Here is a 26,458-nt window from a genome sequence, read left to right as displayed (position 1 = left end):
TTAAAATTCTTTACTTATGATCACTTACGAACTAAATAACGGCTATTGGCCAATCAGATATTGCGCACAAGCGGAATCAATTTCTTCATTTTCCTATGAAATGAAACTTAAGCAATAGTTCATTTAATAAGGCTATTTTTTTCATTAAATAGAAACCTTTTTAAAAATGAGACCAATTTTGTAATATATATATATAGCCCAATTATCATCCTAATAGCCTAATTATCATTATTATTTTTGTGTCTTGAAGAGAGAAAGAAAGAAAGAACAATAACACTACCAGCAACCTCATCTTAAGTTTATTTCACATCAACATGCTCCGTGGCAACCCAATCAATCAGCAAAATACCACGGTATATTCTGCTGTCATAAATTACACCACAGTAGTTTTAGACTCTGACTCAGTCTGCAGTCTTAACAACAAACACATCCGCACTGTCCATCTGCCATATACAGCTGTGACAGTTGTTGTTGCAATTCATTGTTGCAATGCCCAGACTTCATACCACACTCCCTCCTGTGTCAGGCGACTCATACGCCACGGCTTTTTCGTTTCGTGGGAAATGTAGTTCGGCGTTGTATCGATTGACAGCCGGAGAAAAACCCAAAAAACTACAACTCCCATAATTCCCCAAGGCCGTAGTACCGTGATCCGCGCGTGGAGACCATGGCGTTCCTGTGCAGTATGTGACGGGGATAACGGGAAATATAACTCCGACAGCGGGTTATTGTCACATTATTCCGAGGAACGGATTGGATTTAAATAAAGGATAAAATGGGCTCTCGTATCAAGTAAGCGTCATTGTCTCTATCCCCTTTTGTATCTCATACAGTGTTGTTACAAATGCGAGTTTTGACCTCCCTAAAAGGCCTGTTTAGACTTGTTGCGACAGAGAGAGACTGTGCTTTGGGGGTTTAGGTGTTTATTTTGTTATTTGCATAATTAACGTAGTACTTAATTATGTTTTGATGTATTATATTACCTGGATTCTTGTGTATTTGTACAGTAACGTTACTGCCTTATAGGTGGAGACGCACGAAGTCCATGTCACTGATCATTGTTTACATGTCTTACAGGAATGAATGTATTTTACTTTGTTGTGTTATTAAGAAACAATCTTCACAACATGATCAAACAAACGCATATCTACGTGAAAGAAAGTAGAAACACGTATTTATATGGAGGTTTTGGAGTCTATTTACAGTGTTTCCAGCTCAGTGACACTTACTTGCTTTGGTAATTCAATGCACTTTATGAATAAGACATGATAGAAGCCAGTCAGTGCTTTGCTGTGGTCACAGTGTTTAAAATCGGCCCATGATAAGACTGTTTTGGAAACAGCCTGAAGGACAGAACAAAGTCGGTTATAAACACATTTTCCATCACTAAAAAGCTTAGTGCATGCTTCACTTGTACAGCCACATGATGGAAAAGACATTCATTTAGTGTGTGAAGTTTGTTGACCTTTCTGTTTATAGTCAATAGATAGTAGAGGTATTAGATGTAATGAACTCTGATATCACTTCTAGAACAGATTTGGGTTATATTTTGCTAAAATATTATCTTCATTTTAATATTATCTTTATGAATTTATGTCTGTTGCACTGACTCCGTATTCTGACCAAATGTTAATTAAAATAATTTCTTACACTGGTTTTTGCAATACTTGTAAAGTACTTGCAAAGGTTGTTAGTCAGTGTTTTATTTTTAGGTGACTCTTAGGCTAACTTTCATTTCCAAATAGCTGAAAAGTTTATCTTGTGGTTTCTGTTTTGGTAGTCAAATAGGATCTAATTTTCACTACACTAGAAAAGCCTACTATATGTAATGTGGGGAATGTGACCATATTCATCTCACTTTTGACCTCACATCAGATCATGGTCCATTAGCTTTATGACAAGAGCAGTTTAGTTACATTTTTCATGTGGTAGCCTGACCTTATAACTGGATGTTATTTTTGCAGAAGGCATGTTTTGCACGCTCACATTTACCACTTTTCCACCAACTTGGTACCAGATCTGGTGTTAAAAAATCCACTTAAAAAAGAATATATAAAATACTAAACTATACAAAATTTTTCTGTTGTCTTTCTTAGTAGTCACATTCTTTAGAGTGTATTCATATGTGACCTCTGACCCTTAACCCTGTGTTATTTCTGTTTCAGGGAGAGCCCTGGGTCACCCTTTGAGGTGTACATGGAGGTGGTGCATTCTGGGACGGCTGGCTCTGGTGAGTTCTCTCACAATAGGTTAATGTTTCAGAAATATACTTCTAAAAATATGCATGTCACCCACACATACTTCCTCACAATGCAGTTATCCATGATTGTAGTTCTGTTTAATTAGAATTCTATTTCCTTTTCTCTTTTCTAGTAGGGAAGAGAACTAGATTAGAAAATTTAGTTCCATATATGATGAATCTGTAATGGTTCAATGAGTAAATCTTAATATATATATATTTATTTAAGTGAGCTAAGTGTGTAACTCTTTAAATTTCCTGGTTTGTGATGAGAAATGTGGTCAGAGGCCTGTTGAGTGATTGGGAGTGTATGTGGGTTCAAGCACTTAAATGAACAAAGTCTACCGAGTGTATTATCACTCTACCAGAAAACTTGTTTACTAGGGACCAGACTGCTATGGTGAACACTTCTGACAAAGTACCGGTCACAAAATTTTAATTTATACGTTTTAATACATTAAAATCTTTGCATGAGGTTCAAGAGGTTTGAGACATTTAGTAGCAGTAAACAAGATATACTGCGTTCATAAGGTTGGAGAAAGTAAGATTTTTTGAAAGAAGTTTTTTATGCTAACTAAGGCTACATTATTTAATCAAAAATACAGTAAATAACAAAAAAAAAAAAAAAATATTTAAAAGAACTGTTATATTTGAATATGTTTTAAAATGTAATTTATTCCTGTGATGCAAAGCTGAATTTTCAGCTTCATTACTTCAGTCTTCAGTGTCACATGATCCTTCAGAAATCATTCTAATATGCTGCTTTGATGCTCAAGAAACATTTCTTATTATTATCAAAGTTGAAAACAGTTTGTGCTTAATATTTTTGAGGAAATACTGAAACAGTTCCTTTCTTTTTGATGAATAGAAAGTTCTTTTTGTTTTTTTAAATAGTAAATATTTTGATGCATTCTTGCTGGATAAAAGTATTAATTTCTATAAAAAGACAATCTTAACTGAAATAAAACCTTTTAATGCTAGTGTATGTAGTATGTACATGAGCTGTGTGAATTCCCACCATGCAGACCCCTAGGGTTAACGTTGCTTGGTGACCGTATGGTTTGATGATGGCAGCAGGAGCAAAGCATCTTGGGTCTGTTCTCCTGAGACAAACCCTCCCACAGTGTTCACACATCCACAGAGTCTCATATCCCACTGAACGAAAGAGGAAACCCTTTTAGAGGGACTGTTGCGTCGATATCTGAACCCCCATTGAACATATTTGACAGTGAAAATGTGAGATAAATTAAAGCTGTTTATTTTTACCTGCTCTCACTATGCACGGTTTGTTGTGAAAGTTGGAGTCTGATAATAACATGTATGGTACTCACTCAGAGATGCATAACAAGGCCAAAAGTATGATCAAATCTTGATGAAATCAAAACTGATGCCTTTTACTTTCTATACACTGTACATGTTCTTGGTCTTATTGTGTGTGTTGCTCATTGTTGCACATAAAACAAAAGTAAAAATGGTCTTTGTGTTTAGTATTCTGCATCTAAAACTGTCTGATAAGGGTATTTAAGTGGGATGGCAACATGTGGGGAGACCAAACGTATATAGAAAAGCTTTTTCTATCTATGTGTTTGTTTATAATAATGTTAATAACATGATTTCTGGGTTGTTTTCAGGACCAGAGGTACGAAGGAGTTTCCCCGACACATACGCTGACCAGGTTTGCACTTCATTATTTGCACTCTGTCTCTCTCTCTGGGGATGTTGGGGTGGGGATCTCGTAATTGTTGTTCACCTCAGTGATAATGCAGTGAGCACCTGTTCTGACAGATGGAGTTTAACCACTAGAGAGTGTGTGTCATTTTCTGAGGGGTCTGTGGTACCAAACACCCTTTTTATGGAGTTTTAACCAAACTTGCTTAAGATTCTGACTCTGGCTTCTTTGGAAACCAAAAAAAGTTGTTAAACTATACAGTGAATGACAAATGGGGAAGTAGCGAGCAAATATGTATGCTGATGTAAATATTGTGTGCCTCTGAAATTAATGACCAGCAATCATTTTATGTTTTATATTTCCTTTAATCCATATGTCCATAAATCAGTAATAAAGACATTAATAACATTTACTAGAGAAGACAAATTTGTTATCCACAGGTGATAACTTGTATTTGGTCATTTGAATTAAATCTTAACAATAGTGTTACCAATAAATAAAATAATAAAGAAATGAAAGATTTATCATTGTAATTTTAAGTTAATTAAATAATTAATTCATAAATATACACTACCAAATCAAAGGTTTGAGTCTGCACATTTCTCTTATTCTCATCAAGGCTGCATTAAAAAAAAAATACAGTAAAAACAGTCATTTTGTGAAATATTATTACAATTTAAAATAACTGTTTTCTATTTGAATATATTTAAAATTTCATTTTTTTCCTGGGATGCAAAGCTGAATTTTCAGGATCATTACTCCAGTCTTCAGTGTTACATGATCCTTCAGAAATCATTCTAATATGCTTATTTGATGCTCAAGAAACATTTTTTATGATTATTGTCAATAATAGTTCAGTTTAATTCAGCTTAATATTTTGTGGAAACAGCTATTCTTTGATGAATAGAAAGAACAGCATCTTTTTAAATGCGTTTATTTTTAATGTCTCCTTGCTAAATAAAAGCATTGATTTCTTTACAAATATGTATAGATACATATAAATAATTGATTTTTTTTTTTTTTTTTTTGATGACTTGTAAAAATAGCGAAATAAAAATTTCAGGAATTAAGGAAGCTATAATACATTAAATAGGAAATGGGGAGCAACTGTTTTAAACTTCACCTACTGAAGCAGGTGTAATTCTCTGTGTGTGCATATAATTGGAACAGATGTGTGTACCTGTCCACTCTATATACCTGTTGGTTGCAGTTTCACTCCTCCCTCAGCACACACACACACAGACACAGCTTTACTCACCCTGATAGTTGGGTCTAGTGGTCCCAGAAGGCATTCTTGGTGTCGTACCCAGCGGTGAAGCTCTGTAATCTGGGCTGTGTCCCCTCCCTCTCCTCTGTCATGCTATTGTTAGGTATAATCCGTAACTCCTGACACAGATGAGGGCAGGAAAACACACACACTCACAGAGTCACGTACTCCCTGGGGGCTCAAGTCCATATGGAGGGGTACCAGAGCAACAGAATAGTCCCTCACGCACACACAGTTTGATCTGTACACGGTGGTCTTTTGTGTGATTGATTATGTTTCAGTGTATGAATTAATTCCTTCTCACAATCTGTTTTCAGGAAACGCTACAGACTATCCCAAAGTTTTGTTTCCCCTTCAATATGGACAGGTAATATTACAATCTTTAATCAAATCAAGTCACCTTTATTTACACAGGGAATAGTTCACCCGCTTGAAATGACATTGTTTCTTCATCAGAACAGATTTAGGGAAATTTGGCATTATATCACTTGCTCACCAATGGATCTTCTGCAGTGAATGGGTGCCGTCAGAACGAGAGTCCAAAGAGCTGATAAAAACTTTACAATAATCCACAAGTAATCTACATGACTGCAGTCCTTCAGTTATCATCTTGTGAAGCAAAGAGCTGTGTGTTTGCTCCATAATCCATAATAACACTTCCTCCAGTAAAAAAAAAAACAAAACAAAAAAAAGTCTCCTTTTGTCCTCTCACATCAAAATCCACCGACATATTTGTTTAGAACTGTTTTGGCTTACAAACAGTGCTTGATCTGTGCATATTTCTCTCTTGATTCTGCCGAGATGACTTTTTCACTGGAGAAAGCAATATTATGGATAGAGGACTTGTATTTTAGCTGAGGGTTTGAAGTTGAAAATATGTTAACGATGGATTTGTTTATCACAGACATGCAGCTTTTCTCTTTCACAAGACATTAATTGATGGACTGGAGTCATGTGGATTATCATGTTTTTATCAGCTGTTTGGAAGTTCAATTCAGCTATAAGCAACTACTGAATTTGACTCGACTACTGTCTAGTGTTGTTATTCATCTCGAGTCAGTTCAGTGTTGAGTCAGTTCAGTCACAAAATTTGTCAATTATACACAATTCAGCTGTAAAGCAGCTCTACAAAAAACAATAGTGTCACCACCCAGCTCGATTCATTTTGTATTGTTCTCTTCTGATTGTGTGAGTGCCATCATTTCATTTGATTCCAGCACCTCTTGAACCTTGAATTTATATGTTTTGACCAAAATTTAGTTTTTAACCCTGTCCTGTCTTCTAGTATGGCAGTGGGCCAGGTGGGGCAGAACTTCACATTTGTTCTGACGGATATTGAGAGCAAACAGCGCTTCGGTTTCTGTCGGCTCTCATCGGGAGCTCACAGCTGTCACTGCATCCTCAGGTACAAACTGTTGGGTTTAAATTTTAACTTCAATTGGCCTGTTTTCGTTATCCATCTACTTCAGATCAGCTTAATCTAATTGTAGTTTAACTGTCTCTGTTCAGCTACTTACCCTGGTTTGAGGTGTTTTACAAGCTGCTGAATATCCTGGCAGACTATACAACCAAAGGACAGGTCAGTAGTGCACATACAGCAACACTCATATGTCGCTGGGTCTTTTACACGCTGATGTACACATACACATTTAATTAGCTGCGTCAAAGAGGATACTTTACATTAATTTGAAAACTACAATTACCTTGAAAAACTTTAACCTGACCCTGAAATATAGCTTTTTACATTTTGTATAAAGACATTATTTTTAATAAAGGCAAGTAAATAGACCCTTTTTGCGCCGACGTCACGATTACGTCACCGCGCTAGCTGGAGGCAAAACAAACGGAAAACTGGAGGCGGCCCATTCAAACCAGCGCAGATTCGGCTACACAAGGAGCTTAAAATATCACCTTGTTGTGATGTTGGATGCAAGAATCTATGTAGTACAGGCTCCAATTTGAAATTTTAACGCATACCTGCTGCCACTCCCAGACAAAAAAAATGATGACAGCTGTGGTTAAAGGAGATAAAACGAGCGGACTGGACAGAAACTATCGTCAGAAATGCTCGCGTTTGCAGCACACACTTCTTATCAGAAAAGGTTAAATAAAGTATTGTCTTTTGTTATTATGGATTATGGTTTGTGTTACGTGTCTAAAGATTTCTTATGCATCTCACAACTATGAAATAATGTCTGTGTGCATGTGTGTAAAATAACAAACTGACGATGTATATGCTTAATCACCTGTAATTGTTGTGATTGATAGTGGCTGGACTTTCTAAGAACTCAGTAAGAAAGAATAATCAAATACAGAAAGTTCAAAATTAATTTCTGGAATTTTTATTTCTAGAAACTATTCACATCTTCCTTTAAATGTACTGTATGTAAAGTATTGTAAACTTAACTTACATAATTTACAGGATGTATATACTTTAAAATAACTATTTGGCCATGATACATACATCTTCAAATAATATATCATCACATTGAATGTTTAACTTTTTGTATTTTGGCCCAGTTCACTCTCACATAACGTTAGCTGTAAAAATAGCCCGCTGAAGTTGAAATATATGTACATCTTCATGACTAGATAGACACAGGTGAGTTTCTCTTTACTAGTCGTTAGGTTTCTCTAACGAGTCACTCAATCGGAGGTAACATTAATCCTGTCAGATCGTCCATCCATTAGCATAGGGTCGGCCAATCTGACTTTGTCCGTTAAAGTTAACTTATTTAAATAACAATAATGGTCCTGCACAGTGAGTGACCTTACATATGCAGGTAAAATCGGATTTTCTCCAGCCATTGTTAAAAAAACAAGGTAAACAAACTTCATGGCTAGCGTTGGTGAAGCGGTCAGTGGAATCTTTCTGCCTCCAGCTAAGCCCCGCCCACAGAAAAACGTCACATTGTTTACTAACAGAAAAAGGGTCTATAAGGATGGGTTTAATATCTACCATTTTCCCTTAGACAGAATTAGTATTCTTCAGATTTAAACTACTGTTCATAAGGTTTGGACAGTATTTTATTTATTTTTTTATTAAATTAATGCTTTTATCCAGCAAGTAGACATTAATTTAATCAAAGGTGAAAGGAAAGACATTTATAATTAGTGCTGTCAAACAATTAATCGCGATTAATCGCATCCAAAATAAAGGTTTTTGTTTACATAATATATGTGTGTGTACTGTGTATATTTATTATGTATATATAAGTACACACACATGCATGTATATATTTAAGAAAATATTTTACGTATGAATATAAATATATACATGCAAATACATGTAAATATTTTCAAAATATATGCTGTATGTGTGTCTTTATATTTATATTTATATTTAATATAATATATAATAAATATACACAGTACACAGACATATATTATGTAAACAAAAACTTTTATTTTGGATGCGATTAATCGTTTGACAGCACTATTTATAATGCATATATGGCTTTGATTAAAGTGATTTAACATATAATAATATATATATATATATATATAGTGAAAAAATTTTATGTGAAACTTGCTGTTTTCATTTGTGTGTATTTGTGTTACAGGACAGTCAATGGAGAGAGTTGTTAGAGTCTCTACACACGTTAAACATCCCTGATCCTGGAGTGCCTGTGCATTTGAGTGTGGTAATATACAGTAACATACACAACACTTTATCAGACAAGATGTTCATATTACAATCAATTTATTGTATAAAGCTAATTATATTTATCTCTCTCTCTAGCATTTGTTTTTCACAGTGCCTGATCCTAGGGAATTACCCAGTATTCCTGAAAATGTGAGTCTGACTTATTACATTGACCCTGTTAGTCACAATGTAACAATTACAGATTTATACATAATAACTATTCGGTTGGGCCTAGTTATAATTTTAACTAAGGGCGTTTGAAAATACGCATGTTTAAAATGACTGTGAAAATTAGGGATGCTCCGATCAGGTTTTTAAGCCGATCACCGATTGCTGATCACAGAAAGCAGCATCTGCCGATACCGATCACCGATACCGATCTTTTTAAAGCCTTCTTTTTATTATGTAGAATTATTTATAGTGATACTCCAATCAGGATTTTTGGACATTTATTCAGGGCCTGAATTTCATTTTTGAGAATTAATTCCCCTCTTAGGTGACTCTTAGGGGGCATTTTTTAGAGATTTTTCAAAAATATATATTTATCTCACCTAAATGTTTGATCATGCAGATCAACATACAGATCATACATTTTTGTTTTTACAGTCGTGCAATAGCTTACACACAGCACAAGCCTGATTTTGTGAGCTGTATATGAGGTGGCCTTTTATGCCAGGTTCACACATAGGCCTACTCCGTTTGCAGTGTGTATGCAGTCCATGTGCGATATGCAGCGGTGCAGAAGCAGCACTGACTGTGCTTTCACACAGGAGTCCGCAACTGATCTGTGGCTGTTTACCACAAACACAACATTTATCCATTATTTTGATTTCAAATCCAAACATTGTCACTGAAAATGCTTTTTCAGCATTGTGATTATTTTTTTTTACACAGTATAGTAATACAATCTTTCATAGACGTGTTTAAACACAATAAATATAAGCAAAGCAACACATAATTCAATGCTTTTTACTTTTGCATTTACTTCTAGATTTATATATTAAGTTGCTCAAGTGGCAAAACATTTAAACTACTTTTCTTACGTAATCGCAAACTTACCATTGACAGAAACAGTCAGCTCTACTGCTTTTCATTTTGCATTTAAATCTTGATTATAAGCAATCTTGCGGTTCATAATGAACTTTGATTTTCTACCTCCGCGAGTACCATTTATTATTGCCTTGTTTATCTAAAAGTGCTCTTTCCCTTTAAACCTAGCCAAAAAGCCATATGTGTTGACTGTGAAACACAGTAGACTTTAATTATATGCATTTATGGTGTTATTACTACATTTTCGTGTCAATCCATGTTCATATTTCCTGCAAACAATGCACCGTTACTTTAATTGGAAACGATCTCTGCACTGCTGCAGACGTACCAATCCTGGAACGCTCTAATCCAGGCATCCTCAAATCTGGCCCACTCCTGCAGAGTTTAGCTCTAACCCTAATCAAACACACCTGAGCATGCTAATCAGAGTCTTCAAGATCATTAGAAAATCACAGGTAGGTGAGTTTGATCAGGATTGGAGCTAAACTCTGCAGCAGATTGGCCCTCCAGGGAAAGATTTGAGGAACCCTGCTCTAATCCGTTATGATAAGTGCGGAAAAAATACGCACTGCAAACGAAAGTGAACCTGGCGTTATGTGTATGTGTGTGTGTGTGTGCTGCGAGTGTGCATGAGCGCATGGTCTCTGGGAGAGCGCGTGAGCGCTGAATGGTTTAAACACTGGCAAGAATTAAAAAGAAATGCAATTTATAAACTATAGTGACGACGTGACCCTGCCTCGATTGTGCAAGTGACAGTTCCTGTCAACTGTTCAGGGTGCAGCTTGCTTATAGTGCAGACACGGTTTGATTTGAAGCCGTTTGCGCATTTTGAGAGAGAAAGAGAGAGAGCGCGCAGTGATTCGCTCACGCTGTTTGTGAAATTACGTCTCACATAAGGTTTTCCAATTACTTTATAAGTTATTTAATGAAGAAATATGAATTGTACCTCACCTTCAGTATTTTAATTATTTCACCCGCCCTGGACAAAGACTGAGACGGTGTGCTGCATGTCCTGCCAAATCTCTCACAGCAGGCGCGTCTTCAGCTTGAGATCGTTTTTTTGAGATTGGCCTTTTTAGAGACCGCCGATCAAACATCCCCAAGCGATTATCGGCCGATAGTGATCGGTAGCCAATCAATCGGAGCACCCCTAGTGAAAATTGTCAAATTTACCTAGGAAAATTCGAGGTAATTTATCAATCCATATAACACATTGACTCTCATTTAAAAAAAGGATATATAATTTCTTTTTATGTATTTGCAGAGAAATCTGACAGAGTATTTCGTAGCAGTGGATGTGAATAACATGCTGCATCTGTATGCTAGCATGCTGTACGAAAGACGAATGCTCATTAGCTGCAGCAAGCTGAGCACTGTGAGCAACATCTCTACCATTATCTCGCTCTCTATTGTTGGTGGTGTATTTGCTCATTTTAGAGGTATTAATAAACCTTATTCTCCCTCTCAGTTAACCGCATGTGTTCATGGCGCAGCAGCCATGTTGTATCCCATGTACTGGCAGCATGTTTACATTCCAGTCCTGCCACAGCACTTAGTAGACTACTGCTGGTGCGTACACACACACACATTTACACATACATACTTGTTAAGAACTTGATATTTCTATTGTTTTAAAATTAAGTAGCCAATTACTTTATTTTACTCATTCATATTTATTGAAAAGGCAAGAGAAACCAGTTTATGTATGAATTTCTTGATTTTAAATAATACAATTCTAATGGAATTTCTATTCTAAATTATATTAGACATTTTTTTATATTCAGAAAGTATATTAATGACAGTTTTAAAAAGGCTTCTCTCTGAATAATTTTAGAATTTTAATCATACATTAAATTTAAAGATTCTATATAATTGTTATTAGTTTTATTATTATTATTTTAAGCATATGTTTTGTACTTTGTATTTTTGTATGTTGTTTTTAATACAAAATGTTTTAAAATTATATTGAATCATAATTGTTTTAAAATTTAAATACTGTTGATATGGTGTTAAATCATATAAATAAATTAAATATTATTATTAACTTAAGTTTTTAAAATATTTTCAAATAGTATTCAGTAGTGCTGTCAAACGATTAATTGCGATTAATCGCATACAAATGACAATTTTTGTTTGCATAATATTTGTATGTTCTTGTATATTTAAATACACACACATACAGTATATATTTTGATTTATGTCTATATTTATATTAATATAATTTGTATAATAAATAAATACATTTAATATATAAGCATAACATCTTTTTTTGAAATATATACATGCATGTGTGTTTATTTATATATACATAATAAATACACAGCACACATACTATATAAAAAACTTTCATTTTGGATGTGATTAATCGTGATTAATTGTTTGACAGCACTAGGATTCAAATAATTTCATATTGTAATATCTCACAACTTTACTGTTTTTACTGTATTTTTATAAAATAAATGCAATCTTGCTCGGCATAAGCTTCATTAAAAATATTTTAAAATCATATTATTTCCAAACTTTTAAGAAACACTGTGTATATATAATATAATCATATATGAAATTAATTTTAAAAGGCAGAAACTGTACTGAACTATTGTTATTTTTTGTTAGTGCTCCAATGCCATACCTCATCGGAGTGCATTCCAGTCTTATGGAGGTGACGGATTGCTTTCTTTTATTTTACCTTACCTGCATATTCATATTTAAATCACAGTGCTGTTGTATTGAGTTACTTGTTGTAGTGTAGCAGACTTCTAGGCTGTATTTAGAATGTTTTGTGTGTGTCTGTGTTTGTGTGTGTTGTCGTAACAGAAGGTGCGAGGTATGGCTTTAGATGATGTGGTACTTCTCAATGTAGACACAAACACTCTTGAAACGCCGTTTGATGACCTGCAAAGCCTTCCTAATGATGTGGTGAGTAAATAAGCATGAGCACGACTTGCTCTGATCTCCAAAAAGTCTGATCTATTTTGGGCGTAGTGTTTATTTTGATATGCCACTGATGGTCTGATATGGAAATATTTATGATGGTTGCAGCAAGTGATATATGTGTGTGTTGTAGGTTTCATCTTTAAAGAACCGCCTAAGAAAAGTTTCCTCGACGACAGGAGATGGAGTGGCCAGAGCGTTTCTGAAGGCGCAGGCAGCTCTGTTTGGCAGTTACAGGAACGCGCTACACATTGAACCGGTGAGAGAGAATGAAGTTCAGACTCATAAATGTTGGCTGTGAGCATTTGATGAAGTATTTATTAAGCTGAACATGCAAGAATATGCAGGATGACTGTGAGACAGTGTCCCCTAGTGCAGAGGTCCCCAACCACCGGGTCGCGAGAACGTTCTGGGGAAAATGTGTATAGATATGATGCTCTGTTATTTAATGTGCGTAAATGATTGTTCTAATTACTGTTAATAAAAGATTGCTCTGATCTGTCATATAGGCTATTAGGGCTTAAACAGATCGCAGCTGATCCGTGATATGCGGACCAGGTCCAGACCTCACCGTTCAGCATGTGATTCGCAGATTAATTTGCCAATTTACACGTTCAAGCTATTTAAAACCACAAGAAGAAGAAACGAAGCAGAACTCAATTCGTTATTTGCGCACTGTACTCTCACACACCCGAAGCGCGCACAAGCATAGAGACGTGTTTCAGACAGTGCGGCATACCGATTTGATTCCTCTTTCATGTATCCCTGCGTTTAAGATACATATGCATAGGGGTTTGTGGTTACGTCACAATACTGGAAATATTTCTGTTTTGAACCATGAAGGCGAGCCAATGGATATCATACAAGCAACGTGCAAACTTTGCGCAATAGTTATGCCGGTTAACGTCTTAACTCAGGTTTTCTAATGCTGCATATTCTCTCAGAGACGACAAGAGATGAATCTACTTCAACATGTGCTGATAACAGTATAAATGAATAGACCTGTTTTAAAGACCCCATCCACAACCCCCCCGGTCCGCTAAATTTTTTTCAAAACCGTAACCGGTCCGTAGTGAAAAAAGGTTGGAGACCCCTGCCCTAGTGGACAGTCCATGTGGCTTTGTAAATATAAATGCTCTGGTTGACATGTTTTTGACTTCCCATGCATATGTTCAGGAGGAGCCAATTACATTCAGTGAGGAAACGTTTATAACACACCGATCCAGCACAATGAGACAGTTTCTACAGAACGCTATACAGCTACAGTTCTTTAAACAGGTATTACACAAACATTTAACTATCTAAATGAGAGCATACAATATATTTTTATTGTTTTATATAAAGCTAATTATAAATACAGCTTCAAATAAATATTCCTTCTTTTAGTCTATAGACTTATAGAAGTTTATCATTTGTTTTAGAAAACAGCAGCTGTTTTCTTTTTACCAGTGTTTATAGTATTTTCATGCATATTGAGGCACTTCCATATTTTGTTAATGTTATATCAGCACCTTGTTTAGCAACAACAGGCTTCAGTGTTGTTATTGTTACTGTTAAAAATAATTTTTGGTAATTAAAATAGAGGTGAAATAAAATAAATATTACATTAAAAACTTGCACTGAATTACTGAAACTGGAATAAAAATGTAACAAAAATTACATGTTTAGGGCCTAATGAAATATTTTATTTTTTCCAACCTTATGTTTTATTGTTACCAAATTCTGTTTTAGCATGTCTAATTATTAGTATATAAAAAAGTTTCATTTATTCTTACAATAGCCTTATAAGGTTTTTCCTCAGAAACTCTGTGTTGTGTATTTACATTTTTAAGGCATAAAACATTCATTTAATTTATCTTTTAATTAATGAAAATTAAACAAATCTTATTTTTTGGAAAATAAAGCGGATTTAATATTACAATTAAAACATTGAAGAAATATTGAATGATTATGGCTTAAAAATAAGGTTTTAATAATTTTAGTAGTAGTAGTAGCCTAAGTACATTCTACTGAACAATAGTAATATATTTCTGCCGCAATGTCTTCAAGTGAAACCAAACTTTTATTTTGACGGGTTGGCGTGAATACCTTTACATTACAGGGCATCCCCCTAATATAATGACAGGGGAAACACTGTAGTCCCTCTCATGTGACACCTACAAAGATATCATTGCTTTAATGTGTGTGTCTGCAGTTTATAGATGGGCGTCTGGAGCTGTTGAACTCCGGTGAAGGGTTCAGTGATCAGTTTGAGGAGGAGATCAATATGGGAGAATATGCTGGTAAGAGACTTTTAATTTGTCTATATTTACTTTAAAGCTTATAATGTCATGTCATTTTGAGTTATTACTGTTTTTACATTCACTCTTCTCTGTGATTGTTTAATATTCGTGTTACAGGCAGTGATAAGACATATCATCAGTGGCTTTTCACAGTGAAGGTGAAATTTCTTTTTTTTATGTGTGCTGGAGAGGCTGATTTGTACTGATTCTTTGTGTGATTGCCTATGAGCTTTTTCCCCTCAGTCTGATGATGTCTTTTTCACCTTTGACATACAGAAGGGCAGTGGGGCCATCTTAAACACAGTGAAGACAAAGGCAAATCCTGCAATGAAGACCGTTTACAAATTTGTATGTATCCATGTGTAAACACTTTCTTTCTCAGTTCTCTATGTGTGAGTGAACTCTTGTTTTGTCTGTGAGAGAGTTTCTTCAGTTGTTTTCTCTTTTTCTATGAGAAATTTCTCTGTGCTGCCTGTTTAAGGGATCTCCTCATGTTTTCTCTACAGGCCAAAGACCATGCCAAGATGGGCATCAAAGAAGTAAAGAGTCGACTCAAACAAAAGGTGCTCACACAAAAACACAATTATTTGTCATTTTTGCATAAACATACTGTATGTACATGCATTTTTTAATAATGTGCAAGAGTCTGTGTATTTGCTTTGCAGGAGCTTACAGAGAATGGCTACTCAGAAGAGCCTAGCTCCACCCACCTCCCATCCACACACAGCAAAGACTCCCTCACTTGGGACCAGAGACGTCCAATTACAGTTCACTTTGGACAGGTGGGTGTGGGGAATTATAACTGATTTGGAAATTACAAAGTTTCGGCAAAGAGCATTAATATAGTGTAAATTATTGTTGATTTCAAATGACAACTTTAAAACAGTGTAATAATTATAGGTGACTTATTATTCGAATTGTTTAGAATTTTGGAACGTACATTAGCTTCTTGTCCATAAACTGGATAAAATTTAGAACACTGCAATGTGCAACTGACATGGAGAAGAAAGAAAGACAAGCAAAGAGTATTTACATGTTATAGCTATTCATATTTTTTTATTCGCTATGGTGTTTATCAACAATAAATACTTAATATTTATTTTTAAACATTTGTTTACACTCAAACATTTTCACATTTTAATATGGGCTAAAGACCAGCCTAGAAAAGATGTCATGATGTTAGTTAAAAATGTTTTGTTTCTTTATTGTAATTTTTCATAGTTGTGCTCTTTTGCACCTTAATCAGTTTGAAACATTTGTTTACTTTTTACATTTTTATTCTCTATTGTTTTTATTGTATTTAATGGTAAGTTATTTTTGTTATTTGAAAAAGTTGTTAAATTTGTAATTAAGAAGCTAGCAGTAAAGTTTTCTCATCTTTTTCAACCTGTTTTTAATGCAATGGATTTCGATATCTGATAAAAGCTTCAGCAATTATTGTGATATGAAGCTTTGATATCGCCACATGCCTATTTCAGATGTATGTTAAATGGAAAGTTTGGACATAGTAATTAGGATTCGGTCCTTGTGTTAAACTGTTACATTTTAGAAAGTGCGAAAGAAGTCATATTTTCACAGATAAAAGTGTGTGTGTGTGTGTGTATGTATGTTTGGAGCAGACTGAGCAGTCACGTTCCCCACGGCCCCCTCGGCCACAGCGTCCCCCCCCCCATCCCTCCAAACTACAGCGCAGCACACGACCAGTGAGTACAGCACTCTCATCCCTGACCTCTGACCTCTGACCTGTCACCCTGAGCTCAAATATTCCCCTCTGCCCTGGCTGCTGCACTGGAGTGTGTTATATGTGTGTGTTCTGACAGGATACTGTTTGTGTGCATGTACGTGTGTGTGTGTGTGTGTGTGTGTGTGTGTGTGTGTGTGTATTTACATGCCTGTGTGATCTAACATCAGTTATTTTTCTACAGAATAATGCTCACTCACACACATGAATGAGTTTGTCATGTGTGTTTGCAATCACTTTTCTACCGCACAAACTTTTTTCCTTCAGTTTAAAGGGTGCTTTATTCTGTCTGTCACTCTTCAGGTCTTGGATACCGCATTTCTGTTTACATTTGACAGGATCTAGACCTCTGATCCTTGCTGTCTAAAAGGAGCAATTGACTTCTGACCTAACAGTGACTGCAGCGACATCTACAAGGATTTAACAAATCCAGAACTTTTTAAGACATTGGTATACTGTTTAAAAAACCTATGTTTGCATGTGTTTGCAGGCTCGACCTCCTCGGCCTCTGGTGCCAAAGAGACCACGCAGTAACATTGGCATAGAAGGAAGCCCTGAACAGTAAGACTCAAACATTTAATATTTCTCACATGCAAATGCAAAACACAAACAAATAGACAATGGTCTTTGTGTTTCTATCTAGGGAGCATTTTACTTTGCATTCACGGCTTTGGTCTGATTTTATTATTCAATGCCAGCTAAACTTTATATTTGTCCATTCAGAAGAATTGTGAACAGGTAGATACACAAAGATCTGGATGAGTCAACTTAAAATAGAAGATGACATGCTAATTTGTGGCTATGCACGTTGGCTAAATTGTTTAGGAAACAGTAACTTGATTTGCAGATTGGTAATACAACCTGAATTCCGGAAATGTTGGTACGTTTTTAAAATTTGTATAAAATGAAAACTAAAAGACTTTCAAATCACCTGAGCCAATATTTTATTCACAATAGAACATAGAGAACATAACAAATGTTAAACAGATAAATTTGACACTTTTATCCACTAAATGAGCTCATTTCAAATTTGATGCCTGCTACAGGTCTCAAAAAAGTTGGCACGGGGGCAACAAAGGGCTGAAAAAGCAAGAAATTTTGAAAAGATTCAGCTGGGAGAACATCTAGCAACTAATTGAGTTAATTGACATCAGGTCTGTAACATGATTAGCTATAAAAGGGATGTCTTAGAGAGGCAAAGTCTCTCAGAAGTAAAGATGGGAAGAGGCTGTCCAATCTGTGAAAGAGTGCGTAAAAATATTGTGGAATACTTTAAAAACAACGTTCCTCAACGTCAAATTGCAAAGGCTTTGCAAATCTACAGTGCATAACATCATCAAAAGATTCAGAGAAACTGGAGAAATCTCTGTGCACAAGGGACAAGGCTGAAGACCTTTGTTGGATGCCCGTGGTCTTCGGGCCCTCAGACCATACTGCATCACTCATCGCATGATTCTGTCGTAGACATTACTAAATGGGCCCAGGAATACTTCCAGAAACCACTGTCGGTAAACACAATCTGCCATGCCATCTGCAGATGCCAACTAAAGCTCTATCATGCAAAAAGGAAGCCATATGTGAACATGGTCCAGAAGCGCCATTATGTCCTGTGGGCCAAGGCTCATTTAAAAATGGACTGTTTCAAAGTGGAAAAGTGTTCTATGGTCAGACGAGTCCAAATTTGACATTCTTGTTGGAAATCACGGACGCCATGTCCTCCGGGCTAAAGAGGAGGGAGACCTTCCAGCGTGTTATCAGCGTTCAGTTCAAAAGCCGGCATCTCTGATGGTATGGAGGTGCATAAGTGCATACGGTAGGGACAGCTTGCATGTTGTGGATGGCACTATGAATGCTGAAAGCTATATAAAGGTTTTAGAGAAACATATGCTCCCCTCCAGACAACGTATATTTCAGGGAAGGCCTTGTGTATTTCAGCAGGACAATGCAAAACCACATACTGCAGCTATTACAACAGTATGGCTTCGTAGTAGAAGAGTCTGGGTGCTGAATTGGCCTGCCTGCACCTATAGAGAACATTTGGCGCATCATTAAACGAAAAATATGTCAAAGACGACCACAAACTCTTCGGCAGCTGGAAATCTATATCAGGCAAGAAACTCCAGAAACTCATAACCTCGATGCCCAGACGTCTTCAAACTGTTTTGAAAAGAAGAGGAGATGCTACGCCATGGTAAACATGCCCCCGTCCCAACTATTTTGAGACCTGTAGCAGGCATCAAATTTGAAATTAGCTCATTTTGTGCATAAAATTGTAAAATTTCTCAGTTTAAACATTTATGTTTTCTATGTTCTATTGTGAATAAAATATTGGCTCATGTGATTTTGAAATTCCTTTTAGTTTTCATTTTATTCAAATTTAAAAAACGTCCCAACATTTCTGGAATTTGGGTTGTATATAAAGGTAATACTGTATTATTGTATTAGTGTTTCTCTTTTTGTTAGGCAGATTGTTTACATTTGTAATGAACTGTTTTGCAGAATATTTAAGCCAATCTTAAATAAAGATAATGAAAAAATTTTAACTCAAATCTATTTCCATTATTTATTGGATTAATAGCAATATAATAAGTGGGATAATGTAGAGCCACCAGATCATTATTTCAAAATAAACTTCTTCGGTCAAAATAAACAGACGCCTCTGCTTTGCATCCGGGTGCTGTTCTCATTTTATTTTGCAATGGTGGCTGAGACCAAGTTGTTGTTTGTTTGTTGTTTTTTTTTGTATACTGTTATAGTTTTTTTTTAAATTAACAATTTGATTTAGCTTTTTAAGTTTTCATTTTAATTTGTTTAATGTTTACTGATTTTATGTACTTTTGCAATTTAAATTTTTAATTTTTTTTAAATTCAAAATATTTTCAGTGTATTTTAAATTTTCAGTTTTATTTCAGTTAGTAATTTTAGTAATTAAACCTGCATGAACTAACCAAAACCTGTTTTTAATTTGTTGCGAAAACAAAATTTTTAAGGCAGCGTTTTTCAATATTTATATTGTATTTCAGTTAAAAATTATGTCTTTTGTTAGTTTTATATTTGTAATAGTTTTAGGCTATACATTATCCCAAATATCGATCACATACAAATCAGCACAGTAAAAATGTCTTGATTGTGTGATTGCATGTCTCACTTACTCTTTCTTTTTCTCCCTCACTATTGTGTGTTCTCTTTCACACTGGGATGGTCGTTTTTGTGTTTGTGTTTGTGTGGTTACACCTGATTGGTTCTCTTTGTCTCTGCCAATTTGTTTATGCTTTCTTTTTTTGTTGCTGCTGTCCATCTCTGTATGCGTGCGTGTTGACGCTGTAGTTACATGCGTCCAACCCGTCACTATACAGTGTTTCTGTGTGAGGATTCATCGGGTGACGAGCTGTCTCAGGATGACAACTCCATTGCTGCTTTTCCTGAACACTTCCTGCTTTCTGCTCCTTTTGAATGGTCTCTGTTCAAGTGGTTTTCATTCTTGATTTATCTATTGTCCATTAGTCTTAAAGTGAATATTTGATGGCTTTTTTTTAAATACTATGCCCGCAAAAAGTATTTGGACACTCTAAAAAATGTAAAGATGTCACTGCATTAGGTAACAAAATATCAAACCAAGTGTTAAACCATTAAATATGCTGATACTGTTCAAAACACATTCTAGTTGTGGAACTTATCCATAGTACAGTAGAACCAATTTGTCAGCATAAATTGTATCAACTGTACATAGAGATACCCCAGGGCTTGATGCTTGGCCCCCTAATATTCTCCCAGTGTTCCTCTAGCTGACCTTCGTGCATAGGCATGTAATACAGAATGGGCCAACGTGTTTAATCTCCAACTAACAAACCTTTCATATCTGAGCATGTCGTAAAGCTTCTTGTCCAAACTCTTGTCATCTCTACATTTCTCATGTATGTGCCATTAAAGTTCTGCATATAATCAAGAAAACAGCAAAGTGTTTAGCCCTGGATCAGGCCCAGAGGGCAATTTGTTATGTAATGCAATGACAACCTCATTTTCAAGTGTCTCTAGTGTCTTTTTGGGGCCACTGTACGCCATAGTATTTAGTTAAGCTGTGGCCTGCTAGATTTGTTTTTAATGTTGGCTTAAATCAGTTTTATTGCATGGTGAGATTTAATGAACATGATGTCTTATCCTGAGGCATGCAACTGCTTTTTTATGTAAAGTGATTTTGATTGTTTTGTTGATCAAATCTGCCCATTTCAACAGCTCTTCATCTAACATGAAAATTATAATTGTGTGTCTGTGCTTGTTTATGCATGTGTTGTGCGTGCGTATGCTTGTTTGTGTGTTTTTGTCGCGTGGATGTGTGCGAATGTGTTATTGTTTGCGTATGTGACTTAGGCCCCAGCCATACAGGTCTCTGAAAGAGGCAGAGCTTGTGGAAGAAGGTGAGGAGGTTGGGGAGCGCTTCCAAGGTAACACTGCTCCGTCCAGCCCTGTGCTAGACAAGTTCTCTGACCTGAGCCTGTTGCAGGATGCCTTCCGTAGTCAGCAGGGGGAGCCAGAATGTACAGAAACCACAAATACCACAAAACCCTCTCACAGCACACACTCTACACTCAGTTCCGCCAGAAGTTTGGAGGAGCTTCGAGCAGACCCACAACATGTCAACTTCAACTACCAGGTTAGATCATGCTGCAAAGTTTTGGGAGTGACAGCCACAATTTAATGCACAAGAGAATCCCGTAAATTAGTGTTTCCCAACTTTGTTCCTGGAGGCACACCAGAAGTACACATTTTTTAACTCTTTGGGTCTGTTTACACCTGGTCACTTAATGCGTTTTCTTTGATCGGATAGCTATCTGATTTATTAAAGTGGTTCCATTTATACTTGGCCACATAAATGTGTTTCCGCAAAACGGATACAGATCCGATCCTCAATTCCTGCACTATATGCAAATTTAACAGATTTTACGTCAACGAAAGCAACAGATATGCACTGCATTTTATGCTATTTTATTCATCAACTGCTAATTTCAAGATCAAAGACCACAACAGGAGAGAGTGCGGCATCAGCACTGGAAAGATAAGTTAGTCTCACTACTTTTAATGAAGATGACTGTGTGTTGAGCGTCTGCGACTTACTTTCAGTTTCATTTGCGGCAGTTTGAGCATTGGCTTGCTGAAGAGATACTCAGCTACTCATCCGCGGTGATTAGAGCAGTCATGTGTGACTATAACATGCCATATAACCTATAAAACACTCTCACACGTTTATTATTTTAATATTTTGGGAGTGAAATTTGCAAATGTGGTTTCAACAACCGGATGCATTTACATTTGTCCAGTTTCATCTGGAATGTGGCCCAGACCACCTCCTGAAGTGATTTGAGCGATTGGATTTAAATCCGTCTTGAAAGCGATTTGGAGGGCATTTACACCTGGTCTTTTCATGATCAGATAGCCATCCGATCAGAGATAATGCATGAATCAGGTTTGAGAAATTATGCTCTAAATTATTGTTCCACTTGTAGGGAATACAGGAGACTCAGCCAAACTCACAATGGTTTATGGTGAGAACCATAGCAACATTTTGTCATCTTATTACAGTTGATTACAGTTGTCACTCCTTTAAGCACCCAAACTGTAGGTGTACAAAACGGGATTTTTAAGCACTCCAAAGCAACCAAATTTATCAGTGTATATGGCCTTTTTCTATCTTAAAACCTGTTCTAATTGTTTGTTCTCCAGCGGATGGATCTTACTTCTGGTGAGCGCACACGCACACTCCCTGGTCTTAAAACCACTAATCCGTACAGCAAGCTCTGGAGCCAAAGAGAAGACCCGTCCACGTTGCTTGGCCAAGAGTCACCTTCCTGGGAGAGACCTCTCTCTGTGCCACCCTTGGAACCCCCGGAAGCACGGCCACCCAGCAGAGAGAGTTCAAATCCCAGTGCAGATAAGACCGAAGGGGCTTGTATCACAATCCCTCGTCCCCAAGGTCGAAAAACACCTGAACCGGGTGCAGTTCTGCCACCCGCTATGACCCTGCTGCGCGGGGCTAAACAGGCCAGTGAAAAGGAGGGAGGAGTGTCCGTTGGAGGGCAAGAGTTTCGGCAAGCACTGAACATGTCTCCTCACTCCCAATCACAAACTCAGGCGGACTTGTTAAAGTCCAACGAGTCAAATGAGGGACAGGACTTGCTCAGCTTGTTGGACCCTCTGTGCGGAGCAACGAAGAATGAGGCCACCCCGTCCCTCACGAAACCCCCTATACCTCCTCGACCCAACCCCCCAAACCTGCCCGCCTTCCCCCCTCCAGTATCACTGAACCCCTTTACCCAACCACCCCAGTACCAGCCACAAAGGCACTATAGTCCTGTTGTCCCAGGTAACCCATTTGCCCCAGCCTACATGCATCCCCAAGGTGCCAACTACTTTCCCACCTCTGCCCACCCGTTCTCTGTTTTCAGTCAGACATCTGCTGTGGGTGTGACCCCAACTGGAGGGGCGTGGCCAGTTGGACGTGTTCCTCCATCCTCCAGCAGTAGCGGCTCTCTTTCAACTCTCTTGGACTCACCTGCTCCTGCTACTCTGGCCCAGCCTGCGCAAGTCTCTACAGACGAACCCCGTGACCCATTCAGTGACCTTCTTACTATGGCAACCACTCCAACTGTAATGACCACGCCCCCCAAAAAGAAGGTAGAGGATTTGCGAAGAAGGTGGGAAACATTTGACTAGCTGTGCCCACATCTTTCCTCTATGGCTGCTACCAACCAGTGAGGGACTGCAAATTTAGAGCCAGTGGGTACTTAAGATTGCGCCCCTAGTGGCCTGAAAGCACTGTTGGACATTTTCCCTCTCAGAGTGTGTCGTGCTTTTTTTTTGCGCCTAGCTCACACACTTAGCCTTATGCACACAGATGCTAATGATGTATTTCCCATAGCATCCGGATGAACCGTGTTGTTCCAATAACAAGTTTAACACTGAAAAACCATATTAGCAGGATAACACTGTATTTTCTGTAGCTAGCAGTCTACTTTCCATCGGCATCAGACTACAATACTAAAGATACCGCAAAGTAATATGACCCAAGTCCTACATTAGTGATTAGACTGCCATTGCTGCATTTATGGCGGCAATTGCATATCCTCTTAATAATCAGTACTGTTTTAATAAGAAGCTTGTTTTTTTTAAACCTACACACATATTAATTCAAACCGTTACACCCTCACATCCAATTTCTTGTGCAAACTTCTACAAACGATTGTTAAATTGGCATTTATAATGCACCTGAATACAAATATTTGCAAATACCTAGTAGATGGCATATTACACATCCCACACTACTTGCTACATGACACAAGGGCATACTACATTCTGGACTCAGTAATGCAAATTGCATATAACTTTGTGATTGCGGTACCTGCCGTGTACTTCATATTTGCACTACATTACATACAGCATACAATAATGCATACTGAAATTTATATCCTGCCCTAGTAGAAGCTATATTCCACTCACTTAGAGCATAGTGTGTGATAAAGTGCAGCTGAATGCTAGTGCTCAGAACGGATCAGAGTAAACAGCCCTGTAGAACACAACACTGCCCCCTAGAGGTCTGAAGTCAGAGGTAAAAAATGCAGTATGCATTTGATGCATTAATTTTTGAACAAAAAAAGTGTAATTTACAGTAGGTAAACCAATCACGAGTGTGTTTTTAGGTTAAAATACATGGTGAATGCCCTCACTGGTACCGGCTTTACCTCCAGTTCTGCTTGCCTGCGTGTCAGTCCAAAAGTATTAAAATGGGTCTTCTGGAACAGGGTGCTGTTTGGTTTCAAAATAGTTTAGTTTAGATGCTAATTGTCCACTTGCTTTGATTTGATGTTGAAGTTCTCTCGTTTCATTCTGAACATCACACGATAGACTTATAGCTTTCATAAAGCGACCAGTCACCACCCTTCTTTTTAGCACTACCCTTCCCATCTAATCTGCTACTGCCATGCACTCTGTATTATGGGTATTTATTCTAATAGAGCCTTTTTGCGCATTTTAAACATACATACTGCTATAAAGTGTGTTAAAATGAATCCTAACTCTAACAGCTGGTTTTCTTGTCAAAGACTGTGCCTGTTTTCTGGGTTTAGTTCAACACTATACACAATCTGTGTTGGAGGATCTTTGTTTCATGCCATTTTTTGCTACATTTTTGTCTGAGACTTGCAAGTAGGAGAACACTGTTTGTGCAGATCTTGACATGGAAAAGAATTGTGTACAACCAAACGCTCAAATCCAAAAGAAACATGTTTTTGTCCATGTCAGGGAACATCAGGGAGTGAACTGGTGTCTCTACTTCTCTGATTTTATTGTTGTATTTAAAGATATGAAATAATGTTATTTGTGTTATTAAAGTGTTCTTGAACATCTCTATTCAACCTGTAGAGCTGTTAGAAGATCACTTTTCTGTTAGTTTATCCGTTTATATCACCTTTCGAATTTGGCCTTATATGAGAGTGTGTGTGCGTGTTTGTGTGTAGATTCAGAGCTGTTTGTGGTGAGAGGTTTGTTGTGTATTCCTAGTCTTACTGCATGGGTTGTTCCAGTGTTTTGGTTCAAATTTTGTCTTAATGTGAAAAAATATGATTTTTTATGTTTCACATCAGCCGTTAGGTTGAAATGTGATTGGTGAAACACTGTCCTTGGTCAGTAATCTATACAGAAAGTTTAAAACTAAAGTTCAGGCGCAATGGAAGCCAATACACCATCACAGAATACACTGAGCGGCATTGCAGTGAGCTTCTAGTAGGGAGACTTTAATAATGTTTGACAAACACAAAACTTAAAATGAATTACAGCAAGATGTGTGTGTCTGTGCATATTAAAGTGCTACTATAAAATGGAAAACATTTTAAAATCGAAATATTCAGTAAAAATTAATTGGTTGATGCAAAACGAGGCATTTATTTTTTTTTTAATTGACAAAAAACATTTGCTAAGTATTCTGTTAAAAGTACCTACACATTTAACTGCAGCAGATACAGTATTTTTTCTTTTTAGGAAATCGTCAGATGAGCTGAAGCTGTGATATTTTTTTCCCCATACAGTGACTTAACTGGCAAGACATTCAAACATGTGTAGTGTTAAAAGCCGTTCTGGGTGAAGTATTGTAGATGACCACTGCACAGCAGTCAATGAGGCACGTCACTGAATGTGACTGTATTCTGTATTCCAGCGGAAAAGTGTCAAATTATAATCTGCTATGTCTGGGTAAAAGAGGTTTTGAAAATATGGCTGGCATGGATTTAACAAACATTGTAGGACCTATTTTGACAGGATCCTTTGAGGTTTCTCAGCTTGAATGGTAAGAGAGTGTGACTCTCAGCAAGGCAGAACTATCGAAACATGTTTCTGATATGTAAAATACAATTTTCTCTTGGAATGTATCCTAATGTGAACTCATATCCTGTTATTATCATCTTGCACTTTTTTATTTTTTAATTATTATTTGGATGTTATTATTTGTGTTTGCCATAATTAAAAAGCACACGGTATATTCATGTGAAAGTGGTGAGTTTGAGATTTGTTTTGCTCACATTTATTCATTTATTTTTAACCGTTCTCTTTCCCAGTATTCTTGCGCATATTGTATTATTAACATGTTAA

The 26,458-nt window shown here is 36.8% G+C and overlaps 1 protein-coding gene across 8 annotated transcripts; it reads left to right on the top strand.

The window, feature by feature from the left end:
• Positions 1-651: 651 nt before the first annotated feature.
• On the top strand, positions 652-26,359 carry dennd1a (DENN/MADD domain containing 1A). Of its 8 annotated transcripts, XM_058757748.1 has the most exons (25): positions 652-792; positions 2,166-2,230; positions 3,871-3,914; positions 5,493-5,542; positions 6,461-6,580; positions 6,685-6,754; positions 8,739-8,819; positions 8,918-8,971; positions 11,136-11,246; positions 11,340-11,440; positions 12,485-12,530; positions 12,686-12,787; positions 12,936-13,061; positions 13,979-14,080; positions 14,997-15,084; positions 15,202-15,242; positions 15,361-15,432; positions 15,591-15,647; positions 15,750-15,866; positions 16,704-16,787; positions 17,316-17,386; positions 20,153-20,281; positions 21,194-21,476; positions 22,544-23,183; positions 23,266-23,420. In XM_058757748.1, the coding sequence occupies exons 1-25, from the start codon at positions 776-778 to the stop codon at positions 23,286-23,288; spliced, it is 2,694 nt and encodes an 897-aa protein (XP_058613731.1). In that variant the 5' UTR covers positions 652-775; the 3' UTR covers positions 23,289-23,420. The 8 variants fall into 8 exon arrangements, with proteins under 8 accessions (XP_058613731.1, XP_058613726.1, XP_058613732.1 ...); XM_058757743.1 differs by having other exon boundaries at positions 22,544-26,359; XM_058757749.1 differs by lacking the exons at positions 22,544-23,183; positions 23,266-23,420 and having other exon boundaries at positions 21,194-21,240; positions 21,327-21,470.
• Positions 26,360-26,458: the final 99 nt, after the last annotated feature.

Source organism: Onychostoma macrolepis, chromosome 21 (assembly GCF_012432095.1).
Source record: "Onychostoma macrolepis isolate SWU-2019 chromosome 21, ASM1243209v1, whole genome shotgun sequence".
Lineage (NCBI taxonomy): Eukaryota > Metazoa > Chordata > Actinopteri > Cypriniformes > Cyprinidae > Onychostoma > Onychostoma macrolepis.
This window is presented reverse-complemented; position numbering and strand designations above follow the sequence as displayed.

What these genes read in the sequence shown, in the direction of transcription:
- dennd1a (XM_058757743.1), top strand. An exon ending in ACGCGCTACACATTGAACCG is followed by an intron (nt 13,062 to 13,978) that starts GTGAGAGAGAAT and finishes GCATATGTTCAG; the next exon opens with GAGGAGCCAATTACATTCAG. An exon ending in AGTGGCTTTTCACAGTGAAG is followed by an intron (nt 15,243 to 15,360) that starts GTGAAATTTCTT and finishes TTTGACATACAG; the next exon opens with AAGGGCAGTGGGGCCATCTT.